This window comes from Pseudophryne corroboree, chromosome 1 (genome assembly GCF_028390025.1).
Source record: "Pseudophryne corroboree isolate aPseCor3 chromosome 1, aPseCor3.hap2, whole genome shotgun sequence".
NCBI lineage: Eukaryota > Metazoa > Chordata > Amphibia > Anura > Myobatrachidae > Pseudophryne > Pseudophryne corroboree.
In genome coordinates, this window is record NC_086444.1 from 204,521,972 (window position 1) to 204,547,083 (window position 25,112).

Sequence of the window (25,112 nt, forward strand, 5' to 3'; positions counted from 1 at the left end):
GCACCCAGCTTGTTGGGTGCATACAGGATAAATAGCGAGTCAGTTTTCCTGACTCCAGCCGTCCTGGAAACATATACTTTTCAGGGCCCTGACTACGTCCAGTAACTTGGAATCCTCCAAGTCCCAAGTAGCCGCAGGCACCACAATAGGTTGGTTCACATGAAAAACTGATACCACCTTAGGAAGGAATTGGGAACGAGTCCTCAATTCCACCTTATCCATATAAAATACCGATAAGGGCTTTTGTATGAAAAAAACGCCAATTCTGATACACGCCTGGCCGACGCCACGGCCCACAGCATGACCACTTTCCACGTGAGGTATTGTAGCTCCACGGATTTAAGTGGCTCAACCCAATGCGACTTCAGGAAATCCAACACCACGTTGAGATCCCACGGTGCCACTGGAGGCACAAACGGGGGCTGACTATGCAGCACTCCCTTAACAAAAGTCCGTACTTCAGGCAGTGAAGCCAGTTCTATTTTGGAAGAAAATCGATAGAGCCGAAATCTGGACCTTCATGGAACCCAATTTTAGGCCCATAGTCACCTCTGACTGTAGGAAGTGCAGAAATCGAGCTAGCTGAAATTTCTCCTTTGGGGCCTTCCTGGCCTCACAGCACGCAACATATTTCCACCATATGCGGTGATAATGGTTTGCGTTCACTTCTTTCCTAGCTTTAAATAGCGTAGGGATAACTTCCTCCGGAATGCCCTTTTCCTTCAGGATCCGGCGTGCCGTCAAACGCAGCCGCGGTACGTCTTGGAACAGACAGGCCCCCTGCTGCAGCAGGTCCTGTCTGAGCGGCAGGGGCCATGGGTCCTCTGAGATCATTTCTTGGAGTTCTGGTTACCAAGCTCTTCTTGGCCAACCCGGAACAATGAGTATAGTTCTTACTCCTCTCCTTCTTATTATTCTCATTACCCTGGGTAAGAGAGGCAGAGAAGGGAACACATACACCGACTGGTATACCCACGGTGTTACCAGAGCGTACACAGCTATCGCCTGAGGGTCCCTTGACCTGGCGCAATATCTTTGTAGCTTTTTGTTGAGGCGGGACGCCATCATGTCCACCTGTGGCCTTTCCCAACGGTGTACAATCATTTGGAAAACTTCTGGATGAAGTCCCCACTCTCCCGGGTGGAGGTCGTGTCTTCTGAGAAAGTCTGCTTCTCAGTTGTCCACTCCGGGAATGAACACTGCTGACAGTGCTAACACATGATTTTCCGCCCATCGGAGAATCCTTGTGGCTTCTGCCATCGCCATCCTGCTTCTTGTGCCGCCCTGTCGGTTTACATGAGCGACCGCCGTGATGTTGTCTGACTGGATCAGCACCGGCCGGTGTTGAAGCAGGGGTCTAGCCTGACTTAGGGCATTGTAAATGGCCCTTAGTTCCAGAATATTTATGTGTAGGGAACTCTCCTGACTTTTCCATAGCCTTGGAAGTTTCTTCCCTGTGTGACTGCCCCCCAGCCTCGAAGGCTGGCATCCGTGGTCACCAGGACCCAGTCCTGTATGCCGAATCTGCGGCCCCCTAGAAGATGAGCACTCTGCAGCCACCACAACAGAGACACCCTGGCCCTTGGAGACAGGGTTATCCGCCGATGCATCTGAAGATGCGACCCGGACCACTTGTCCAACAGATCCCACTGGAAAATCCTTGCATGGGACCTGGCGAATGGAATTTCTTCGTAAGAAGCTACCATCCTTCCCAGGGCTCGCGTGCATTGATGCACCGACACCTGTATACGTATTAGGCGGTCTCTGTCTAGAGACGAAAACTCCGTGGACTTCTCCTCCGGGAAAAACCCTTTTTATCCTGTTCTGTGTCCAGAACCATACCCAGGAACAGTAGACGCGTCGTAGGAACCAGCTGCGACTTTGGAATATTCAGAATCCAGCCGTGCTGTTGTAGCACTTCCCGAGATAGTGCTACTCCGCCGAACAACTGCTCCCTGGACCTCGCCTTTATAAGGAGATGGTCCAAGTACGGGATAATTATTTCGGCCATTACCTTGGTAAATACCTCGGTGCCGGGGACAGACCAACGGCAACGTCTGGAATTGGTAATGACAATTCTGTACCACAATTTTGAGGTACTCCTGGTGAAGAAGGTAAATAGGGACATGCAGGTAAGCATCCTTGATGTCCAGTGATACCATGAAATTCTCCAGGCTTGCAATAATCGCCCTGAGCGATTCCATTTTGAACTTGAACCTTCGTATATAAGTGTTCAAGGCTTTCAATTTTAGAATGGGTCTCACCGAACCGTCTGGTTTCGGTACCACAACATTTTGGAATAGTAACGCCGGCCTTGTTGAAGGAGGGGTACCTTGATTTCACCTGCTGGAAGTACAGCTTGTGAATTGCCGCCAGTACTACCTTTCTCCGAGGGCAGCAGGCAAGGCTGATGTGAGGTAACGGCGAGGGGGAGTCGCCTCGAACTCCAGCCTGTATCCCTGTGATACTATTTGCAGAACCTAGGGATCCACCTGTGGGCAAGCCCACTGGTCCCTGAAGTTCCCGAGACGCGCCCCTACCGCACCTGTCTCCACCTGTGGAGCCCTAACGTCATGCGGTGGACTCAGAGGAAGCGGGGGAAGATTTTTGATCCTGGGAACTGGCTCCTGGTGCAGCTTTTTCCTTCTTCCCTTGTCTCTGTGCAGAAAGGAAGCGCCTTTGACCCGCTTGCTTTTCTGAAGCCGAAAGGACTGTACCTGAAAATACAGTGCTTTCTTAGGCTGTGATGAAACCTGAGGTAAAAAATTTTCTTCCCAGCTGATGCTGTGGATACGAGGTCCCAGAGACCATCCCCAAACAATTCCTCACCCTTATAAGGCAGAATCTCCATGTGCCTTTTATAGGCAGCATCACCTGTCCACTGCCGGGTTTCTAATACCCTCCTGGCAGAATGGACATTGCATTAATTCTGGATGCCAGCCGGCAAATATCCCTCTGTGCATCCTTTATATCTAAGACGACGTCTTTAATATGCTCTATGTTAGCAAACTATTATCCCTGTCTTAGAGTATTAATATTATCTGACTGGGTATCAGACCACGCTGCAGCAGCACTATTTATGCTGAGGCAATTGCAGGTCTCAGTATATAACGTGAGTGTGTATATACAGACTTCAGGATAGCCTCCTGCTTTTTATCAGCAGGCTCCTTCAAGGTGGCCGTATCCTAAGACGGCAGTGCCACCTTTTTTGACAAACGTGTGAGCGCCTTATCCACCCTAAGGGATATCTTCCAACGTGATCTATCCTCTGGTGGGAAAGGGTACGCCATCAGTAACTTTTTAGAAATTACCAGTTTCTTATCGGGGGAACCCACGCTACTTTACACACTTCATTCATTCATCTGATGGGGGAACAAAACACTGGCTGCTTTTTCTCCCCAAAAATAAAACCCCTTTTATGTGGTACTTGGGTTCATGTCAGAAATGCGTAACACATTTTTCATTGCCGAGATCATGTAACGGATGTTCCTAGTGGATTGTGTATATGTCTCAACCTCGTCGACACTGGAGTCAGACTCCGTGTCGACATCTGTGTCTGCCATCTGAGGTAACGGGCGCTTTTTTGAGCCCCTGATGGCCTTTGAGACGCCTGGGCAGGCGCGGGCTGAGAAGCCGGTTGTCCCACAGCTGTTTTACGTCATCCAGCCTTCTATGTAAGGAGTTGACATTGTCGGTTAATACCTTCCACCTATCCATCCACTCTGGTGTCGGCCCCACAGGGGGCGACATCCCATTTATCGGCCTCTGCTCCACCTCCACGTAACCTTCCTCATCCCACATGTCGACACAGCCGTACCGACACACAGCACACACACAGGGAATGCTCTGACTGAGGACAGGACCCCACAAAGTCCTTTGGGGAGACAGAGAGAGAGTATGCCAGCACACACCATAGCGCTATATAATGCAGGGATTAACACTATAACTGAGTGATTTTTCCCCCAATAGCTGCTTGTATAAACAATATTGCGCCTAAATTTAGTGCCCCCCCTCTCTTTTTAACCCTTTGAGCCTGAAAACTACAGGGGAGAGCCTGGGGAGCTGTCTTCCAGCTGCACTGTGAAGAGAAAATGGCGCCAGTGTGCTGAGGGAGATAGCTCCGCCCCTTTTTCGCGGACTTTTCTCCCGCTTTTTTTTATGGATTCTGGCAGGGGTATTTATCACATATATATAGCCTCTGGGGCTATATATTGTGATAATTTTGCCAGGCAAGGTGTTTATATTGCTGCTCAGGGCGCCCCCCCCCCAGCGCCCTGCACCCATCAGTGACCGGAGTGTGAGGTGTGCATGAGGAGCAATGGCGCACAGCTGCAGTGCTGTGCGCTACCTTGGTGAAGACTTAAGTCTTCTGCCGCCGAATTTCCGGAACACTTCTTGCTTCTGGCTCTGTAAGGAGGCCGGCGGCGCGGCTCCGGGACCGAACATCAATGGCCGGTTCCATGTGGTCGATCCCTCTGGAGCTAATGGTGTCCAGTAGCCTAAGAAGCCCAAGCTACCACCAGTTAGGTAGGTTCGCTTCTTCTCCCCTTAGTCCCTCGCTGCAGTGAGTCTGTTGCCAGCAGATCTCACTGTAAAATAAAAAACCTAAAATATACTTTCTTTCTAGGAGCTCAGGAGAGCCCCTAGTGTGCATCCAGCTCAGCCGGGCACAAGAATCTAACTGAGGTCTGGAGGAGGGTCTTAGTGGGAGGAGCCAGTGCACACCAGGTAGTCCTAAAGCTTTCTTTAGTTGTGCCCAGTCTCCTGCGGAGCCACTAATCCCCATGGTCCTTACGGAGTCCCAGCATCCACTTAGGACGTCAGAGAAATTATGATTTACCCGCTGTAGCCGTAGATACCAAATCAGCGAGACCGTCACCAAACAAGACGCTACCTTTATATGGGAGAGACTCCATAGTTTTCTTTGAGTCAGCATCAGCATTCCATTGATGAATCCACAATGCCCTCCTAGCTGAAATAGCCATAGCATTGGCTTTCGATACCAAAATGACAATATCTCTCGGCGCTTCCTTCAGGTATGCTGCGGCATCCCTGATATAACCCAGCGTTAAAAGGATACTATCCCTATCTAGGGTGTCTATATCAGATGACAAGTTATCTGCCTACTTTTCGATAGCACTACTCACCCATGCAGATGCAATGGTTGGCCTGAGCAGAGTACCTGTGGTGACGTAAATGTATTTTAATGTATTTTCCTGTCTACGATCTGCAGGTTCCTTAAGGGCTGCCGTGTCCGGAGACGGTAACGCCACCTTTTTTGATAACCTTGACAGGGCCTTGTCCACAATGGGGGATGACTCCCATTTATCCCTATCCCCAGAGGGGAATGGATACGTCACCTGGATCCTTTTGGGAATCTGAAACTTTTTATCAGGACTTTCCCACATTTTTTCAAAAAACTTATTCAGTTCATGAGAGGGCGGAAACGTTACCTCAGGTTTCTTTCCCTTATACATACAGACCCTAGTATAAGGAACCGCAGGGTCCTCAGTGATATGCAACACTTCTTTTATTGCCACAATCATGTACTGAATGTTCTAAGCCAATTTGGGGTCTAATCTGGTCTCATTATAGTCGACACTGGAGTCAGTGTCCGTGTCAGTATCCGCCAACTGAGCGAACGAACGTTTATGTGACCCCGAGGGGGTCTGGACCTGTGATAACACATCCTCCACAGACTTCTTCCATGCCAGAGTCAGATTTATCCAATCTCTTATTAATAAGAGCCACATTAGCATGTAAGGCATTCAACACATTTACCCAATCAGGGGTCAGCGGTGCCGACAGGGTCACTCCTACAGCCGTTTCTGCCCCTAACACAGTCTCCTCCTGGGAAGAGCACTCAGCCTCAGACATGCCGACACACGTGTACCAATACCCACAGACACACAGGGCAAATAGGGAACAGACCCACAGTAAAGTCTGTCAGAGAAACACAGAGGGAGTTTGCCAGCTCACAACCCAGCGCTCAATCCCGGTTCTGAAAACTTAATATTAAGCCCCAGACCTGTAGCGCTTTTATGATAATTTATAGCTGCACCAAATTACTGTGCCCCCCCCCCCGTTTTGCACCCTGTTACTTGTACAGTGGCAGGAGGAAAGGACCAGCGTCTCTGCAGCTTCTATGAGAGAAAATGGTGCTGATGAGAGCTGTGAGGGCTAAGCCCCGCCCCCTTAATGGCGCGCTTCAGCCCCGCTATTTTTTAAATAAATGATTCTGGCGGGGGTTCGGACTTAGTGCCTCTATTCCACTTCTGCCAGCTTAAAAAGAGGTATTTATGCTGCCCAGGGCGCCCGCCCCCGCACTCCCCCCCCCCCCCACACCCTGCAGTGCCGCTGTGTGAGTGGGAGCATTGAGCGCAGCGCGATCGCTGTGCGGTACCTCAAAGCCGTCACTGAAGTCTTCAGATCTTCTTCTACTCACCTGTCTTCTGGCTCTGTAGGGGGGTGACGGCGGTCTCTGGGAGTGAACCCCTAGGCGTACCTAGTGTTCCAAACCCTCAGGAGCTAATGGTGTCCTGTAGCCAAGAAGCAGAGCCTTTAAACTCATCAGAAGTAGGTCTGACTTCTCTCCCCTAAGTCCCACGATGCAGGGAGACCGTTGCCAGCAGTGCTCCCTGAAAATAAAAAACCTAACAAAGTCTTTTCAGAGAAACTCAGTAGAGCTCCTCAGTGTGTATCCAGTCTGCCTGGGCACAGAATCTAACTGGGGTCTGGAGGAGGGGCATAGAGGGAGGAGCCAGTTCACACCCATTCAAGGTCTTAAAGTGCCCATGTCTCCTGCGGATCCCGTCTATACCCATGGTTCTTGAAGTGTCCCCAGCATCCTCTAGGACATATGAGAAATAGCATTTAATTATTTGGACGCAGGGTAGGTTAGCGAAGCTTTCTTATTGGCAGTGAAGTAAGCCTCCTCAACCTGTTCAGGTGTTGTGTCAGTAATATTCAACACATCTCTAATAGCCTCTATCATCAACTGCACCCCCTTTGCAAGAGATGCGGCCCCCCTGAGTAGATCCCCATCACCGTCTGCTGTATCAGAGTCAGTATCCGTGTCGTCTTGCATGATTTGGGCAAGAGCACATTAGTGGGAACCCACAGAGGGGGGGCCTGAGGTAACAGAACCAGATCAAACTGCCATAGAATTATGTAAAACCTGAGTTGCAGATTCATTCTGAGCAACCCTAGCAGAAATCTGAGAAATCATAGTTTTGATAGAGGATAACCACTCCGGCTCCCTTGCTGGTATCTGCGCTACAACAGTGCAATCATGATTACATGGAATGAGATCATCCTGAGAGGCCATGTCCTCAGCTGTATATGACACAGAGTCCCTGGACATAGCTAACTGGAGACCCCAAACACTACACACACACAGGGTAGGTTAGACAGAGTTTCCCCCCTGAGAATGGCAAGAGAGACACAGAGTTCAGAGCCAACCCACACACAGCGCTGTTATATATAAAGGACACCCCTTATCAGCGCCCACTGTGTAATGTAATAGTTTCACAGATCTAATTCACCGCCTCCACCCCTTCTACAACCCCCTGGTACCGCACAGGATAGCTGGAGTTGCTTGGAGGGACAGCTCTGTCAGCGTCTGTGTACAGGAACTGCAGGCAGGAAAATGGCGATGAACGCTGCTGGGTCCACTCTGAGGAGAAGCTCCGCCCCTTGAAGATGGCGCGTCTTCCCGCACAAAATCTTTATACTGACCTGAGGACTCCGTCGCAAGGAGGGGGATTCCGTCCCCTGTTGAGCGTCTGAGTACGGAGGATTGTGACGCTAGCCTGGGGATTGACTCTCCGGTTAGCGTCTGTGACCAGTGTAGAGTATTAAGACGCTGGCTCAGGACGCCCCTCAAAGCGCCAACACTGTGTGCCGCTGAGCCTTCCCGGAGCACAGCCGCTCAGAGCTGCGCTCCTACCCTTGTGCCGCCATATCTGGCCTCTTCTGATCTTCTGGCTCTGTAAGGGGGTGGCGGCATGCTGCCGGGGTGAGCGATTCCCTGTGGCGGGGAACGTTCGATACCCTCAGGAGCTCAGTGCCCTGTCAGCGGCGATAGTGGCTCAGACCCCGCAGGGCGGACACTACTCCCCCCCCCATAGTCCCTCGAAGCAGAGAGGCTGTTGCCAGCAGCCTCCCTGTAAAATAATAAACTCTAAAACAAACTTTTACTAAAGAAGCTCTGTGGAGCTCCCCTAGCTGTTACCGGCTCCTCCGGGCACATTTTCTAAACTGAGTCTGGTAGGAATGGCATAGCGGGAGGAGCCAGCCCACACTCTCAAACTCTTAAAGTGACAATGGCTACTAGTGGACCTGTCTATACTCCACGGTACTAATGTGGACCCCAGCATCCTCTAGGACGTAAAAGAAATACATGTGTCATAGGGCCTGGCAATGTGGTGTTCAATCCCTGATGGGAGTAAAATGAGGACGGCCATCTGTACAATAAGTATACAAGATTCTCACACAAAGCCATGCATGACGCAAGAAGAGCATTGGCGAGGGCTGCAATTTCTAGTGGTAAGGGTCCTATTTATTAGAAGTGGTGTTACTAATGTAATGCACTGGAGGGATACACATACAATCATAGCAAATGTTGTTTATGTACACAGGTGTAGTATAGAAGTTAGACAGTTAAAAGACAGACAGTCATTAGGTGGACAATCAAAAGGCCGACAGGGCTAAAAGGTCGACAGTCAAAAGGCAGACACACAAAAAATGTGTGTTTTAAACTTTTTTTTACCTATATTGGTTGAAATGGGAATAGTAATAGTTTGTGACAAGGATAGTAAATGAGGCAAAAGTTGTAAAAGCATGAAAAAAAACATTAAAAAAATGTGTTCCTTTTGACCCTGTCGACAATATGGTGTCAATCTAGTGACTGTCTATCTATACATTGGAACCCATGTACACAACATGAGCCTATATACAACTTGCTACTGCACCTGATCTAGCGTGCTCAGTATCTCCTCAGTGCGATCTGTATCAGAGTATTCCAGCAAGGCCTCTGCTTTCAGCCGCAGAGCTAGATCCTTCTGCTGAGTGTCTCCTTGTGATAGCTTATCCTGCGAGAGTAACTTCATCACTGCAGGGATACGAAAGATTCATTGTTAAAAAGAAATAGTAAGATACACGTATGTATTTATATTGAATAATAATATCCTCATCACCTTGCTCACAGGACAAAGCGGCCTTTTCATGTTTGTGTAGTTTCAGCTGAGCTTGTGCCAGAAAGCACCAACTAGCGGGACATGCAGCCACATTCTTCACTCCTACAAAACCAAAACACAAGTTTCTCACCAGAAATCCACAGGGTGATCTTTAGTGCAAGTACCAGGGGTATCCGGTCTCTAGGTCGACAGTACCTAGGTCGACCACTATTGGTCGACAGTAACTAGGTCGACAGGGTTTCTAGGTCGACATGAGTTTTTCACATATTTTTTCTTTTTTTTTTACTTTTTCATACTTTACGATCCACGTGGACTATGATTCGGAACGTTAACCTGTGCCGAGCGCAGCGGTAGCGGAGAGAGGCACCTTTCGCTCGCCATGCGAGGGGACACGGTGCACTAATTGGGGTTCCCGGTCACTGTACGGCGAAAACGACAACAAAAAAACATTAAAAAACTCATGTCGACCTTTTGACCTAGACCATGTCGACCTAGAGACCCTGTCGGCCTAGTTACTGTCGACCAATAGTGGTCGACCTAGAAACTGTCGACCTAAGTGTGGTCGACCTTCCATACCACACCCGCACCAGGGATTTCTCTGACTTCTGTCACAGAGTGTATCTGTGTCCAAGCTCATTAGGAACATCAGCTACAAAGCCCTTCAACTAACTGCACTGATCAGACTGACAACAAACTGTACATTACTGGACACAACAGGGACTGAGAAGGGGGTTTACCTTCAGATAAGTTTTCTGCTGCCAGCTCATACTTTTTATCAAGCAGAGATTTGATGCCCATCCCGATCAAGCCAGGGCCACTGCAAGGTTCCATTTCCACAAGCCTGCTGTAGCAGTGGACAGCCTCGTCACTAACGTCCCCTGCAGCACAGAAACACACGTGACCTTAAGATTAGTCCTAGAACGGAATATTATGATAGGATACAGTGGAGGTCATTAATGAACTACACAAGTTGGAAAGTGCGTGAGGTGATGAAAAGCTCTCAACAAACATATACAGGTAGGAAAATGTAAACACCTTCCGATATTAGCAACTTTGCATAGGCCATACTAACATACTGTACATGAACAGAGACGAGAGAGGAGACATGGCTAGCATCCATGTACTGTACCAGCAGCATGCACCAAGATAACCAGGCAATGAGGGATACAGATGGATGGACAGGCTGCACATGGTGACACTTCCTTGTGTCCACAACCATTCCTTGCAACCAGCATGCAAGAGTGAGACATTGGAACATACAATTTGATGGCAGATAAGAACCACTTACCCCATCTAGTATGGCTATGTACAAACACACATAAAGGTTAATTTTTGTTGGGAGACATTTAGGCTGCCAGTATATATTTGGATTGTGGGAGGAAACCGGAGCATCTTGAGGAAACCCATTCAAAAATGGGGAGAATGTACAAACTCCACACAGTTAGGGCTGTGGTGGGACTCAAACCCAATACCTCAGTGCTGTGAGGCAGCACTGAGCACATGATAACCATTACATTGAACATACTGACATCAAGCACATTCACTGAAAATGTTTCAGGGAGGTACAAACTTACTCATACAAACTCCTCTGGTTCTAATATGTCAAAATTGACAAGATGCTGCAAAAACGCATTTCAAAATGACTATTACTTTAGGAAGACTAATTTCTTTAATGATAATTGAAGAAGCGAGTGGATGATGGTGTCGTGTAGCAATTTTCAGAAAAATTACTATTTTTAATGGATGAGGTGTTATGACCTAGGGCTCAAAGTAACATTTTCAAATGCAGTGAATATAACAGAAGATTCATGTTAATATATGAAGTGAAAATTAGCATAAGTGTAAAGTTCTAATAATTATACAGATGTGTCCTCGAGCACCCTTGCTTCTGTCATGTTAATCAGCCCTTCTAGTCGCACCACTCAGTAGCGCTGAGCGTCTTTATGTGCGTATTTTTCCATTAAAGGACACACAAGTAGCTTATGCTGATTAAAATGATATGCGGCATGCCTATATTCTGTGTGTGTCCGCAGCTGTATCTGCATACGACATGCTACATTACAGTATTTTCTTGGAAATCACTGTAACGTAGCATTGCGTATGCAGGTACAGCCACAGTCTCATACAGAATAACGAGTTTTATGGTAAGAACTTACCCTTGTTAAAACTCTTTCTGCGAGGTACACTGGGCTCCACAAGTCTGGACAATGGGGTGTAGAGTAGGATCTTGATCCGAGGCACCAACAGGCTCAAAGCTTTGACTGTTCCCAGAATGCATAGCGCCGCCTCCTATATCACCCCGCCTCCCAGCACAGGAGCTCAGTTTAGTTAACCAGCCCAATGCAGTGGCAGGAAAAGAGACAACAACGGTTAGTAGCCACATACACCACACTCTCACGACAAGAGAAGTGTCAGCGGCTAATGCCATATCAACCCAAAGAAGCTAAGTGCGTCAGGGTGGGTGCCTTGTGGAGCCCAGTGTACCTCGCAGAAAGAGTTTTTAACAAGGATAAGTTCTTACCATAAAACTCGTTTTCTGCTGCGGAGTACACTGGGCTCCACAAGTCTGGACAATGGGGATGTCCTAAAGCAGTTCCTTATGGGAGGGGACGCACTGTAGCGGGCACAAGAACCCGGCGTCCAAAGGAAGCATCCTGGGAAGCGGCAGTATCGAAGGCATAGAACCTTATGAACGTGTTCCCGGAGGACCACGTAGCTGCCTTGCACAATTGATCAAGGGTCGCACCACGTTGGGCCACCCAAGAAGGTCCAACAGACCGAGTAGAATGGGCTGTAATGTGAACAGGAGCTGACAGACCAGCCTTCACATAAGAATGCGCAATCACCATTCTAATCCACCTGGCCAGGGTCTGCTTGTGAGCAGGCCAGCCACGTTTGTGAAATCCAAACAAAACAAAGAGAGAATCAGACTTTCGAATAGAAGCAGTTCTCTTCACATAGATACGGAGAGCCCGTACCACATCCAAAGACCGCTCTTTGGGAGACAGATCAGGAGAGACAAAAGCTGGAACCACAATCTCCTGATTAAGGTGGAACGAAGAAACCACCTTAGGTAAATATCCGGAACGAGTCCTAAGAACCGCCCGGTCACAGTGAAAAATCAGATATGGGGAACTACAAGACAAGGCACACAAATGCGACACTCTTCTAGCAGAGGCAATAGCCAGCAAGAACACCACCTTAAGGGAAAGCCACTTAAGGTCAGCTGAACCTAGAGGTTCAAATGGAGGCTCCTGCAACGCCTCCAAAACCACCGACAAGTCCCAAGGAGCCACAGGCGGGACATAGGGAGGTTGGATACTCAACACACCCTGAGTGAAAGTATGAACATCAGGTAAAGTCGCAATTTTTCTCTGAAACCACACCGACAAGGCAGAAATATGAACCTTGAGGGAGGCCAGACGCAGGCCTAAATCTAGGCCCTGCTGTAGAAAAGCCAAAAGTTTGGCTGTACTAAACTTGGAAGCGTCATAATGGTTAGATGCGCACCAAACAAAGTAGGAATGCCAGACCCGATGGTAAATCCGAGCAGAGGCCGGTTTCCGGGCCCGCAACATAGTTTTAATGACCTATTCAGAAAAACCCTTAGCTCTTAAGACGGAAGCTTCAAGAGCCACGCCGTCAAAGACAGCCAGGCTAGGTCCTGGTAGACACAGGGGCCCTGAACGAGGAGGTCTGGGCGTTGTGGAAGTAGAAGTGGACGCTCTGACACTAGGCCTTGCAGGTCTGAGAACCAGTGCCGTCTGGGCCACGCCGGAGCTATGAGAAGCAGATTTCCTTTTTCTTGCTTGAACTTCCGAAATACCCTGGGCAGGAGTGACACCGGAGGGAACACGTACAGCAGCCGAAACCTCCACGGCACTGCCAGCGCATCCACGAATGCTGCTTGAGGATCCCTTGTCCTTGCTCCGAAGACCGGAAACCTTGTGATTGTGTCGAGACGCCATCAGATCTACATCTGGAAGACCCCACCTTTCCACGAGGAGTTAAAACACTTCTGGATGGAGGCCCCACTCGCCGGCATGCACGTCCCGACGACTGAGAAAGTCCGCTTCCCAATTCAGGACTCCCGGAATGAATATTGCCGATATTGCCGGTAGATGGCGTTCTGCCCAACGTAGAATCCGTGAGGCTTCCTTCATTGCCAAAAGGCTTCGAGTGCCGCCTTGATGATTTATGTAAGCCACTGTGGAGGCGTTGTCCGACTGTACTTGAACAGGACGGTTCTGAATCAAATGCTGGGATAAGTTCAACGCATTGAAGACCGCCCGCAATTCCAGAATGTTGATCGAGAGGAGAGATTCCTCCTTGGTCCACCGACCCTGCAAGGAGTGCTGCTCCAGCACCGCACCCCAACCTCTTAGACTGGCATCTGTCGTCAACAGGACCCAGTTGGATATCCAGAAGGGACGGCCTCCGCACAATTGTCGGTCCAGGAGCCACCAGAGCAGCGACAGACGGACCTCCGGAGTCAAAGAGATCATGTGAGACCTGATCCGGTGAGGCAGGCCGTCCCACTTGGCTAGACCCAGCCTCTGGAGGGGGCGAGAATGGAATTGAGCATACTCCACCATGTCGAATGCTGACACAGTGAGGCCCAGCACCTGCATTGCCGAATGTATCGACACTTGCGGACGAGAAAGGAAGCAACGAATCCTGTCCTGAAGCTTCAGGACTTTCTCCTGAGACAAGAACAACCTTTGGTTGTGAGTGTCCAACAGCGCTCCCAGGTGCACCATGCTCTGAGCAGGGACCAGGGAGGATTTCTTCCAGTTGATGAGCCACCCGTGGGCTTGTAGAAACCGGACCGTCATATCCAGATGACGTAGGAGAAGATCTGGGGAATTTGCCAGGGATTAACATTACGGCAGTATCCTGACCCCTTGACGGCGGAGTACCACCGCCATAACTTTGGTGAAGACTCACGGAGCCGTTGTTAAACCAAAAGGTAATGCCCAAAACTGGTAATGGAGGTTGCCAATAGCGAACCTCAGGTATTGTTGATGTGACACTGCTATAGGAATATGCAGGTAAGCATCCTGTATGTCCAGGGAGACCATGTAGTCCCCAGGTTCCAAGGCCAGAACTATAGAGCGAAGGGTTTCCATACGGAACTTGGAAATCTTCACAAACTTGTTCAGTGCCTTGAGGTTGAGAATGGCCTGGGAGGACCCATTCGGTTTCGGGACTAGAAACAGCGGAGAATAGTACCCCAGCCCCTCTGAGCAAGAGGCACCTGTACTACGACTCCTGTATCCAGGAGGGTCTGTACCACCGAATGCAGAGTGTTTACCTTTGTCTGGTCCGACGGGACGTCTGTCTGGCAAAATCGATGAGAGGGTCGGTTTTTGAAGGCTATGGCGTAACCTCGAGTGACTACTTCCCATACCCAGGCATCTGAAGTGGTCTTCAACCATTCCTGGGTATACCCTAGAAGCCGGCCCCCCACCCTGGGATCCCCCAGGAGGAGGCCCGCCCCGTCATGCGGCAGGCTTATCGGTCTTGGCTGCTGGCTGACGGGCAGCCCAAGCTCTTTTGGGCTTCTGCTTACCAGGTTTGGAAGTGCGGGCCTGCTTATGGTACGCCTGACCTTTTGCTTTACCTGAAGGACGAAAGGGGCGAAAGGACGTGCCTTTGGCCTTCGACACAGAAGGAGCTGTATTAGGCAGACAGGCAGTTTTGGCAGTAGCCAAGTCAGCCACTATCTTATTTAAGTCCTCCTCAAACAGAATATCCCCCTTGAAAGGGAGTACCTCCAGGGTTTTTCTAGAGTCCAGATCCACAGACCAGGATCTCAGCCACAATATCCTGCGAGCCAGGACTGACGTAGTAGAGGCCTTGGCTGCTAGGATACCGGAATCAGAAGCCGCCTCTTTAATATAGCGAGAAGCTGTGACAATATATGACAAGCATTGTCTAGCATGGTCAGAGGAGATTTCAGCCTCTAACTCCAAGGCCCATGCTTCAATAGCCTCTGCCGCCCATGTAGCTGCAATAGTGGGCCTTTGTGCAGCACCCGTGAGGGTGTAAATCGCTTTTAGACAACCCTCGACACGTTTATCCGTAGGCTCTTTTAGAGACGTGACGGTAGTGACAGGTAGAGCTGAGGAAACTACCATCCTAGCCACATGTGAGTCTACTGGAGGAGGCGTTTCCCAATTCTTAGACAGCTCTGGCGCGTGGGGATAGCGAGCCAGCATCTTCTTTTGAGGCACAAACTTTGTACCAGGGCTTTGCCAGGGTTCCTGACGTATATCCACTAGGTGGTCAGAGTGAGGTAAAACTTGTTTAATCACCTTCTGACACTTGAACCTATCTGGTTTCTAAGGAGGAACGGATGGCTCGGGATCATCCGTAATCTGCAGAATTAACTTAATAGCCTCCAAAAGATCAGGAACATCCACATGTGAACTACCCACCCCATCAGCCGTATCTGAGTCAGAACTTGTGGGGTCAGTGCATGTGCTGTCTTCATCAGATGAGGTGCCAGTGACAGCAGTGGATTGTGAGGAGACGAGCGCTCGCTTAGAGGACCTCTTATACTTAGGCGAGCGTTGGTCAGACTTTTTAGTAGGTCAGGGACTGGTTCAACTTCTTTAATTGAGCAGATAAATCGTCCGCCCACGGCGGGTTAGCTGCAGGGACCACATACGGTTGTACCGGCATTGGGGGTCCCATAGGGGGTGTTAGTTTATGAACTAGCGTATGCAGCAGCGTGGAAAAAGCGGCCCACGGAGGATCAGTATGTGCCTCCGTTGCCACAGTCCCACTGGGGGTCAAGGAGCCCCCAGAACCAGAGCCCACAGCTGCTATATTCTCCCCATATGTGCCTGTGGCTTCAGCAACACCAGCAGTGTGTTCCGCCCCAGAACCGTTACCCTCAGAAGCAGACATGATATAACTTGCAGTATGAGGTAACACAATACAATTATTAGCAGCACTATATCCCTAAACCCATACCCCTGCGCAGTGTAGTCAGCACCAGCAGAGATAAAGGAGAGATATGGTGACTAAATCACAGAGAAAAAAACGTAATACAGGTTGAGTATCCCTTATCCAGAATGCTTGGGACCAGAGGTATTTTGGATATCGGATTTTTCCGTATTTTGGAATAATTGCATACTATAATGAGATATCATGGTGATGGGACCTAAATCTAAGCACAGAATGCATTTATGTTACATATACACCTTATACACACAGCCTGAAGGTCATTTTACCCAATATTTTTTATAATTTTGTGCATTAAACAAAGTGTGTCTACATTCACACAACTCATTTATGTTCCATATACACCTTATACACACAGCCTAAAGGTCATTTAATACAATATTTTTAATAACTTTGTGTATTAAACATAGTTTGTGTACATTGAGCTATCAAAAACAAAGTTTTCACTATCTCACTCTCACTCAAAAAAGTCCGTATTTCGGAATATTCCGTATTTCGGAATATTTGGATATGGGATACTCAACCTGTACAGTATATCTTTGTGAAAATCCTACATTAAATAACACCTGACGCACCAAGCCCCCTCAGGTTATAGAATATAGGGATAGCAAGTTGAGTGAAAGACACGAGATGGACACCACTCAGCTATCAATGCACACAAAAAATAGTCACAGTTTGTACAATGCAGAGGTTATTACAGATAATAATACTGCACTGGACTAGCTTACACAGCTATATAGTCAATAGATATAACACTACACAGTAAGAACTGGATGTATATCACAGGGTAATTGTACTATAAACCCCTGACTAAGTGCACTCTTTCTTAACTAACACTGACTAAAAAAGCAGGTAGAATACTTAAGTGTCATGTAAAGGCACAGCGCTGACAACCAGGCGGCTTTACATAGGAGGATTTGCCCAAGCAGTCCCAGGAACAGTGAGCTGAGGAGTAATGGCGCCGCAGACACTGACAGGGAGTGAGTTAAGACAGAGATGCAGCTCCAGGGCGGGAACACTTGCTGGAAATGGCGCCCTGGGGCTGGGGGAGGGGCTTCTGGTCTAAGCCTTATCCCCCTTGCTGGCAAAACCACCGGGTACTGTGGGCAATATTAAAATCGGTTTTAAGAGAAAACCTGACCTGCGCCCATGCCCTGGTGATCTAGTGGGATCGCCTGTACTGCCACAGTGTCCACCGTCAGCGCGCGCGGCCCACCTCTCACTGACCGCGCCGGATCGCGATAAAGACCGGGTCCCACTTACCACCTCCCAAAGCGCGGCCACGCGATCCTGGAGAGCCCCAGCCATGTGTGCCTAACGTGAAGTAAACCGGAGCCTCCGCTGTAGGTACCCGGCAACCAGGGCTCGGGAGTGTACAGCGCCGCTGGGGAGAGCTGGAGCTGCAGCAGAGAATGTCAGAAGACATTTACCCCTGCTGCTGCCCTTGAAGTCTTCACTTTTTACCTCATAAAAAGCTTTTCTTAGGGCTGCTTGAAGCAGCCCCTCTGTTAAGTGCCTGCTTACTGCAGCACCAACTAACAAACTGAGCTCCTGTGCTGGGAGGCGGGGTGATATAGGAGGCGGCGCTGTGCATTCTGGGAACAGTCAAAGCTTTGAGCCTGTTGGTGCCTCGGATCAAGATTCTACTCTACACCCCATTGTCCAGACTTGTGGGGCCCAGTGTACCCCGCAGCAGAAAAAGGCATGCAGCATATCATTTTAATCAACATAAGCTACTTAGCGATGCGAATAGGATGCATTTTCAGCAAAAAAAGGTGTTGCGGTAGCAGAGCTGCCCGGGAACTGCCAGCTCACTCATGCCAGGTATCTCGTGGTGCATAGCGTATCGAGGTGAGAAAAAGGGGGACACATCTGTATTTAACTATGTGTGACTCTGCTAGCATCAGGAATCTATTTTTCCAAGCAGTGCGATGTGACTAATATGCAGCGGGAGAATGTACTGATTAATTTGATATGCAACACTTGTATATCTGTGTGCGTATAAGCCGATACACGAAGCGCAATGGAAATTGGCATGGAAAAAAGCTGCGTCTGCCACATTGTAGCACTTTGTATACAGATTCAGATTATCAGTTGCACATAGTACAAGTGTTGCATATAAGCACAGTCTCTTGGGGTGTCCTAGTAGCACTGCACTGCCACTAAGACAAATTTTTGGCAACAAAGACGTCCAACACTAGCAGAGACTCACAGGACCTGGTGCACCAAGAGGGGATGTTCGGCATGTTTGCAGCAATGATGAATAAAGACACATCTGTATCCATTATCAGGGTTCACATTGTGAAGATTTCTTGATAGATGAACACATTGGGCCTGATTCAGATGTGGTTGGAAGTGCGCCCTCATGTGCAAATTACTGATGTTCGGTACTTTACGCAAGCGCAGGACCCATTCTGCCGACGGGTCCTGAGACACAGGACGGCATCAGACTGTCATTGATTGAGATGGGATGAAAGCTAGAGAGGCGCCCAGGCAAATGGTGGTGGTAGGGGACTCAATCATTAGGAAGGCAGATAGGGCAATCTGCTACCGGAACCGTGATCGCTGTACGGTCTGTTGTCTCCCGGGTGCTCGGGTACGGCACATCGCGGACCAGGTAGATAGATTGTTGGGAGGGGCTGGGAAAGACCCGGCGGTCTTGTTGCACGTTGGCACCAACGACAAAGTTAGTGGTAGGTGGGATGTCCTTAAGAAAGATTATAGGGACTTAGGCCAGAAACTTAAAAAAAAGGACCTCTAAGGTAATTTTCTCCAAAATATTATCAGTGCCACGCGCTAGCCCAGGGAGACAGAGGGAGATTAGGGAGGTAAATGTGTGGCTCAGAGACTGGTGTATGAAGTAGGGCTTTGTGTTCTTGGAACACTGGGCGGACTTCTCAGTCAGGCGCCATCTTTTTTCTCATGACGGATTGCACCTGAATGAGGAAGGGGCTGCGGTGCTGGGGGGTAGGATGGTTAGTAGGTTGGAGAAGCTTTAAAACTAGGAGCCTGGGGGGAGGGTTTAGCTAGAAACTATGGGTCAAGCAGCGAGTATAGTAGGGATGGTGGTAGTGAGATAAATGGGGGTGGAGAAGGGGGGAGGGAAAGTGCAGCCGGTAAGGGTATTTACATGGGTTATATTAAGGGTGTTAAGAAAGGTATTGCTAAAGCATTAAATAATAACAATTATGTGTCATCATTACAGACTATAGAAAATGTTGTACGGGACTTAAGGGAAAATACTTATGTCAGGGCGGTGATTTTAGATGGGAGCATTGGGTTGAGCAAAGAGAAAAGTAAGGTGGGCAATACTAAGTACGGTGGGGTTGGAGAGGGAGCGAGAAGGACAGTCTGTATCAGTAACTCTACGGATGCACTAGTTAATCAGGATGGGAAATCTTTAAGAAAATAAACAAATAAAAGGAACCGATAAACTAAAATGTATCCTTGCAAACGCAAGAAGTCTAGCAGGTAAAAATAAGAATTTACTCACCGGTAATTCTGTTTCTCGTAGTCCGTAGTGGATGCTGGGAACTCCGTAAGGACCATGGGGAATAGCGGGCTCCGAAGGAGGCTGGGCACTCTAGAAAGATCTTAGACTACCTGGTGTGCACTGGCTCCTCCCACTATGACCCTCCTCCAAGCCTCAGTTAGGTACTGTGCCCGGACGAGCGTACACAATAAGGAAGGATTTTGAATCCCGGGTAAGACTCATACCAGCCACACCAATCACACCGAACAACTCGTGATATGAAACCCAGTTAACAGTATGAAACGATAGAGCCTCTCAACAGACGGCTCAACAATAACCCGATTTAGTTAACAATAACTATGTACAAGTATTGCAGATAGACCGCACTTGGGATGGGCGCCCAGCATCCACTACGGACTACGAGAAACAGAATTACCGGTGAGTAAATTCTTATTTTCTCTAACGTCCTAGTGGATGCTGGGAACTCCGTAAGGACCATGGGGATTATACCAAAGCTCCCAAACGGGCGGGAGAGTGCGGATGACTCTGCAGCACCGAATGAGAGAACTCCAGGTCCTCCTCAGCCAGGGTATCAAATTTATAGAATTTTGCAAACGTGTTTGCCCCTGACCAAGTAGCTGCTCGGCAAAGTTGTAAAGCCGAGACCCCTCGGGCAGCCGCCCAAGATGAGCCCACCTTCCTTGTGGAATGGGCATTGACAGATTTAGGCTGTGGCAGGCCTGCCACAGTATGTGCAAGCTGAATTGTACTACAAATCCAACGAGCAATAGTCTGCTTAGAAGCAGGAGCACCCAGCTTGTTGGGTGCATATAGGATAAACAGCGAGTCAGATTTTCTGACTCCAGCCGTCCTGGAAACATATATTTGCAGGGCCCTGACAACGTCTAGCAACTTGGAGTCCTCCAAATCCTTAGTAGCCGCAGGCACCACAATAGGCTGGTTCAGGTGAAACGCTGACACCACCTTAGGGAGAAACTGGGGACGAGTCCTCAATTCTGCCCTATCCATATGAAAAATCAGATAAGGGCTTTTACATGATAAAGCCGCCAATTCTGACACTCGCCTGGCTGATGCCAAGGCCAATAACATGACCACTTTCCACGTGAGATATTTCAGATCCACGGTTTTTAGTGGCTCAAACCAATGTGATTTCAAGAAATTCAACATCACGTTGAGATCCCACGGTGCCACAGGAGGCACAAATGGGGGCTGAATATGCAGCACTCCTTTCACAAATGTCTGAACTTCAGGTACTGAAGCTAGTTCCTTTTGAAAGAAAATCGACAGAGCCGAGATCTGTACTTTAATGGAGCCTAGTTTTAGGCCCATATTCACTCCTGCTTGCAGGAAATGTAGAAATCGACCCAGTTGAAATTCCTCTGTTGGGGCCTTTTTGGCCTCGCACCATGCAACATATTTCCGCCATATGCGGTGATAATGTTTTGCCGTAACATCTTTCCTGGCTTTAATAAGCGTAGGAATGACTTCCTCCGGAATGCCCTTTTCCTTCAGGATCCGGCGTTCAACCGCCATGCCGTCAAACGCAGCCGCGGTAAGTCTTGGAACAGGCAGGGGCCCTGCTGTAGCAGGTCCTGTCTGAGCGGCAGGGACCAAGGGTCCTCTGAGATCATCTCTTGAAGTTCCGGGTACCACGCTCTTCTTGGCCAATCCGGAACCACGAGAATTGTGTTTACTCCTCGCTTTCTTATTATTCTCAGTACCTTTGGTATGAGAGGTAGAGGAGGGAACACATATACTGACCGGTACACCCACGGTGTCACTAGGGCGTCCACCGCTATCGCCTGAGGGTCTCTTGACCTGGCGCAATACTTCTCTAGTTTTTTGTTTATGCGGGACGCCATCATGTCCACCTGTGGACGACCCCATTGATTTACAATCATTTTGAAGACTTCTGGATGAAGTCCCCACTCTCCCGGGTGGAGGTCGTGCCTGCTGAGAAAGTCTGCTTCCCAGTTGTCCACTCCCGGGATGAACACTGCTGACAGTGCTAGTACATGATTCTCCGCCCATCGGAGAATTTTTGTGGCTTCTGCCATCGCTGTCCTGCTTCTTGTGCCGCCTTGTCGATTCACATGGGCGACTGCCGTGATGTTGTCTGACTGGATCAGCACCGGCTGGTGTAGAAGCAGGGATTTTGCTTGACTTAGGGCATTGTAAATGGCCCTTAGTTCCAGAATATTTATGTGAAGGGCAGTCTCCTGACTTGACCATAGTCCCTGGAAATTTCTTCCCTTTGTGACTGCCCCCCAGCCCCGTAGGCTGGCATCCGTGGTCACCAGGACCCAGTCCTGTATGCCGAATCTGCGGCCCTCCAGAAGATGAGCACTGTTCAGCCACCACAGAAGAGACACCCTGGTTCGTGGAGACAGGGTTATTAAACGATGCATCTGAAGATGCGATCCGGACCACTTGTCCAACAGGTTCCACTGAAAGATTCTGGCATGGAACCTGCCGAATGGAATTGCTTCGTAAGAAGCTACCATCTTTCCCAGGACCCGCGTGCAGTGATGCACCGATACCTGTTTTGGTTTTAGGAGGTCTCTGACTAGAGAAGACAACTCCCTGGCTTTCTCCTCCGGGAGAAACACTTTTTTCTGGGCCGTGTCCAGAATCATTCCCAGGAACATTAGACGTGTCGTGGGGACCAGCTGTGACTTTGGGATATTCAGAATCCAACCGTGCTGGCTCAGCACTTCCTGAGATAGTGCTACTCCCACTAACAACTGTTCCTTGGATCGTGCCTTTATTAGGAGATCGTCCAAGTATGGGATAATTAAAACTCCCTTTTTTCGAAGGAGTATCATCATTTCCGCCATAACCTTGGTAAATACCCTCGGTGCCGTGGAGAGTCCAAACGGCAGCGTCTGGAATTGGTAATGGCAATCCTGTACCACAAATCTGAGGTACTCCTGGTGAGAATTGTAAATGGGGACATGCAGGTAAGCATCCTTGATGTCCAGGGATACCATGTAATCCCCCTCGTCCAGGCTTGCAATAACCGCCCTGAGCGATTCCATCTTGAACTTGAATTTTTTTATGTATGTGTTCAAGGACTTCAAATTTAGAATGGGTCTCACCGAACCGTCCGGTTTCGGTACCACAAATAGTGTGGAATAGTAACCCCGGCCTTGTTGAAGTAGGGGTACCTTGATTATCACCTGCTGGGAATACAGCTTGTGAATTGCCGCTAGCACTGCCTCCCTGTCTGAGGGAGCAATCGGCAAGGCGGATTTTAGGAAACGGCGGGGTGGAATCGCCTCGAATTCCAGCCTGTATCCCTGAGATACTATTTGAAGGATCCAGGGATCTACCTGTGAGCGAACCCACTGATCGCTGAAATTCCTGAGGCGGGCCCCCACCGTACCTGGCTCCGCTTGTGAAGCCCCACCGTCATGCGGCGGACTTGGAAGAGGAAGCGGGGGAGGACTTTTGTTCCTGGGAACCTGCTGTTTGCTGCAGCCTTTTTCCCCTGCCTCTGCCTCTAGACAGAAAAGACCCTCCTTTTCCCCGCTTATTTTTCTGGGATCGAAAGGACTGAACCTGATAAAATGGCGCCTTCTTAGGCTGTGAGGGGACATGGGGTAAAAATGCTGACTTCCCAGACGTTGCTGTGGAAACTAGGTCGGAGAGACCATCCCCAAATAATTCCTCCCCTTTATAAGGCAAAACTTCCATGTGCCTTTTGGAATCTGCATCTCCAGTCCACTGGCGAGTCCATAAGCATCTCCTAGCAGAGATAGATAGTGCACTTACTTTAGATGCCAGCCGGCAGATTTCCCTCTGTGCATCTCTCATGTATAAGACTGAGTCTTTGATATGGTCAATTGTTAACAGGATCGTGTCTCTGTCTAGTGTGTCAATATTTTCTGACAGGTTATCTGACCATGCAGCGGCAGCACTGCACATCCAAGCTGACGCAATTGCTGGTCTGAGTATAATGCCTGAGTGTGTATATACAGACTTCAGGATCGCCTCCTGCCTTCTATCAGCAGGTTCCTTAAGGGCGGCCGTATCCTGGGACGGTAGTGCCACCTTTTTTGACAAACGTGTGAGCGCTTTATCCACCCTCGGGGGTGTTTCCCAACGTAACCTATCCTCTGGCGGGAAAGGGAACGCCATTAGTAATTTCTTAGGAATCACCAATTTCTTATCAGGGGAAGCCCACGCTTCTTCACACACTTCATTTAATTCATCTGACGGGGGAAAAACTACAGGTAGTTTTTTCTCCCCAAACATAATACCCTTTTTTGTGGTACCTGGATGTAAATCAGAAATATTTAACACCTCTTTCATTGCCTCAATCATGCAGCGAATGGCCTTAACGGGCATTAAATTTGACTCATCGTCGTCGACACTGGCGTCAGTATCCGTGTCGACATCTACTTGTGCCACCTGAGATAACGGGCGTTTTAGAGCCCCTGATGACTTTTGAGACCCTTGGACCGGCACGAGCTGAAGACTCGGCTGTCCCACAGTCGGCATGTCGTCAAATTTTTTATGTAAGGAGTCTATACGTGCACTCATTTCTTGCCATAATACCATCCACTCCGGTGTCTGCCCCGCAGGGGGTGACATCTCTGCTAAAGGCATCTGCTCCCCCTCCACATCATTATCCTCCTCAAACATGTCGACACAGCCGTACCGACACACTCCACACACACAGGGAATGCTCAAATAGAGGACAGGACCCACAAAAGCCCTTTGGGGGGACAGAGTAAGAGTATGCCAGCACACACCAGAGCGCTATATATATACAGGGACTAACTGAGTTATGTCCCTAATAGCTGCTTATACTGTATACAGTGCCAATTTAGTGCCCCCCCTCTCTTTTTCCCTCTTACTGTATTGTAGAAATGCAGGGAAGAGCCAGGGAGCTTCCTTCCAGCCGAGCTGTGAGGGAAAAATGGCGCCAGTGTGCTGAGGAGATAGGCTCCGCCCCTTTTTCGCGGCCTATTCTCCCGCTTATTTTGGGATTCTGGCAGGGGTATTTACCTCATATATAGCCCCAGGGGCTATATATTGAGGTATTTTAGCCAGCCAAGGTGTTTTTATTGCTGCCTCAGAGCGCCCCCCCCCAGCGCTCTGCACCCTCAGTGACCGGAGTGTGAAGTGTGTATGAGGAGCAATGGCGCACAGCTGCAGTGCTGTGCGCTACCTTGGTGAAGACAGGATGTCTTCATGCCGCCGATTTTCCGGACCATCTTCCTGCTTCTGGCTCTGTAAGGGGGACGGCGGCGCGGCTCCGGGACCGAACATCAAGGCTGGGCCTGCGGTCGATCCCTCTGGAGCTAATGGTGTCCAGTAGCCTAAGAAGCCCAATCCGGCTGCAAGCAGGCGAGTTCGCTTCTTCTCCCCTTAGTCCCTCGCTGCAGTGAGCCTGTTGCCAGCAGGTCTCACTGAAAAAAAAAAAAAAATTCTAAGACTATAAC

General features: G+C 49.2%; 1 protein-coding gene across 4 annotated transcripts in view; it reads right to left on the reverse strand.

Annotated features, from left to right (window-relative positions):
• Positions 1-25,112, reverse strand: part of SKIC3 (SKI3 subunit of superkiller complex) — a 441,476-nt gene that overhangs the window by 361,553 nt on the left and 54,811 nt on the right. For all 4 annotated transcript variants that reach the window (XM_063964031.1, XM_063964029.1, XM_063964032.1 and 1 more), the window contains exons 9-11: positions 9,935-10,075; positions 9,198-9,299; positions 8,973-9,112 (exon numbers count right to left, since the gene is read on the reverse strand). In XM_063964031.1, the coding sequence (XP_063820101.1) occupies positions 8,973-9,112; positions 9,198-9,299; positions 9,935-10,075 (383 nt within the window). The remainder of the gene's footprint in view (positions 1-8,972; positions 9,113-9,197; positions 9,300-9,934; positions 10,076-25,112) is intronic.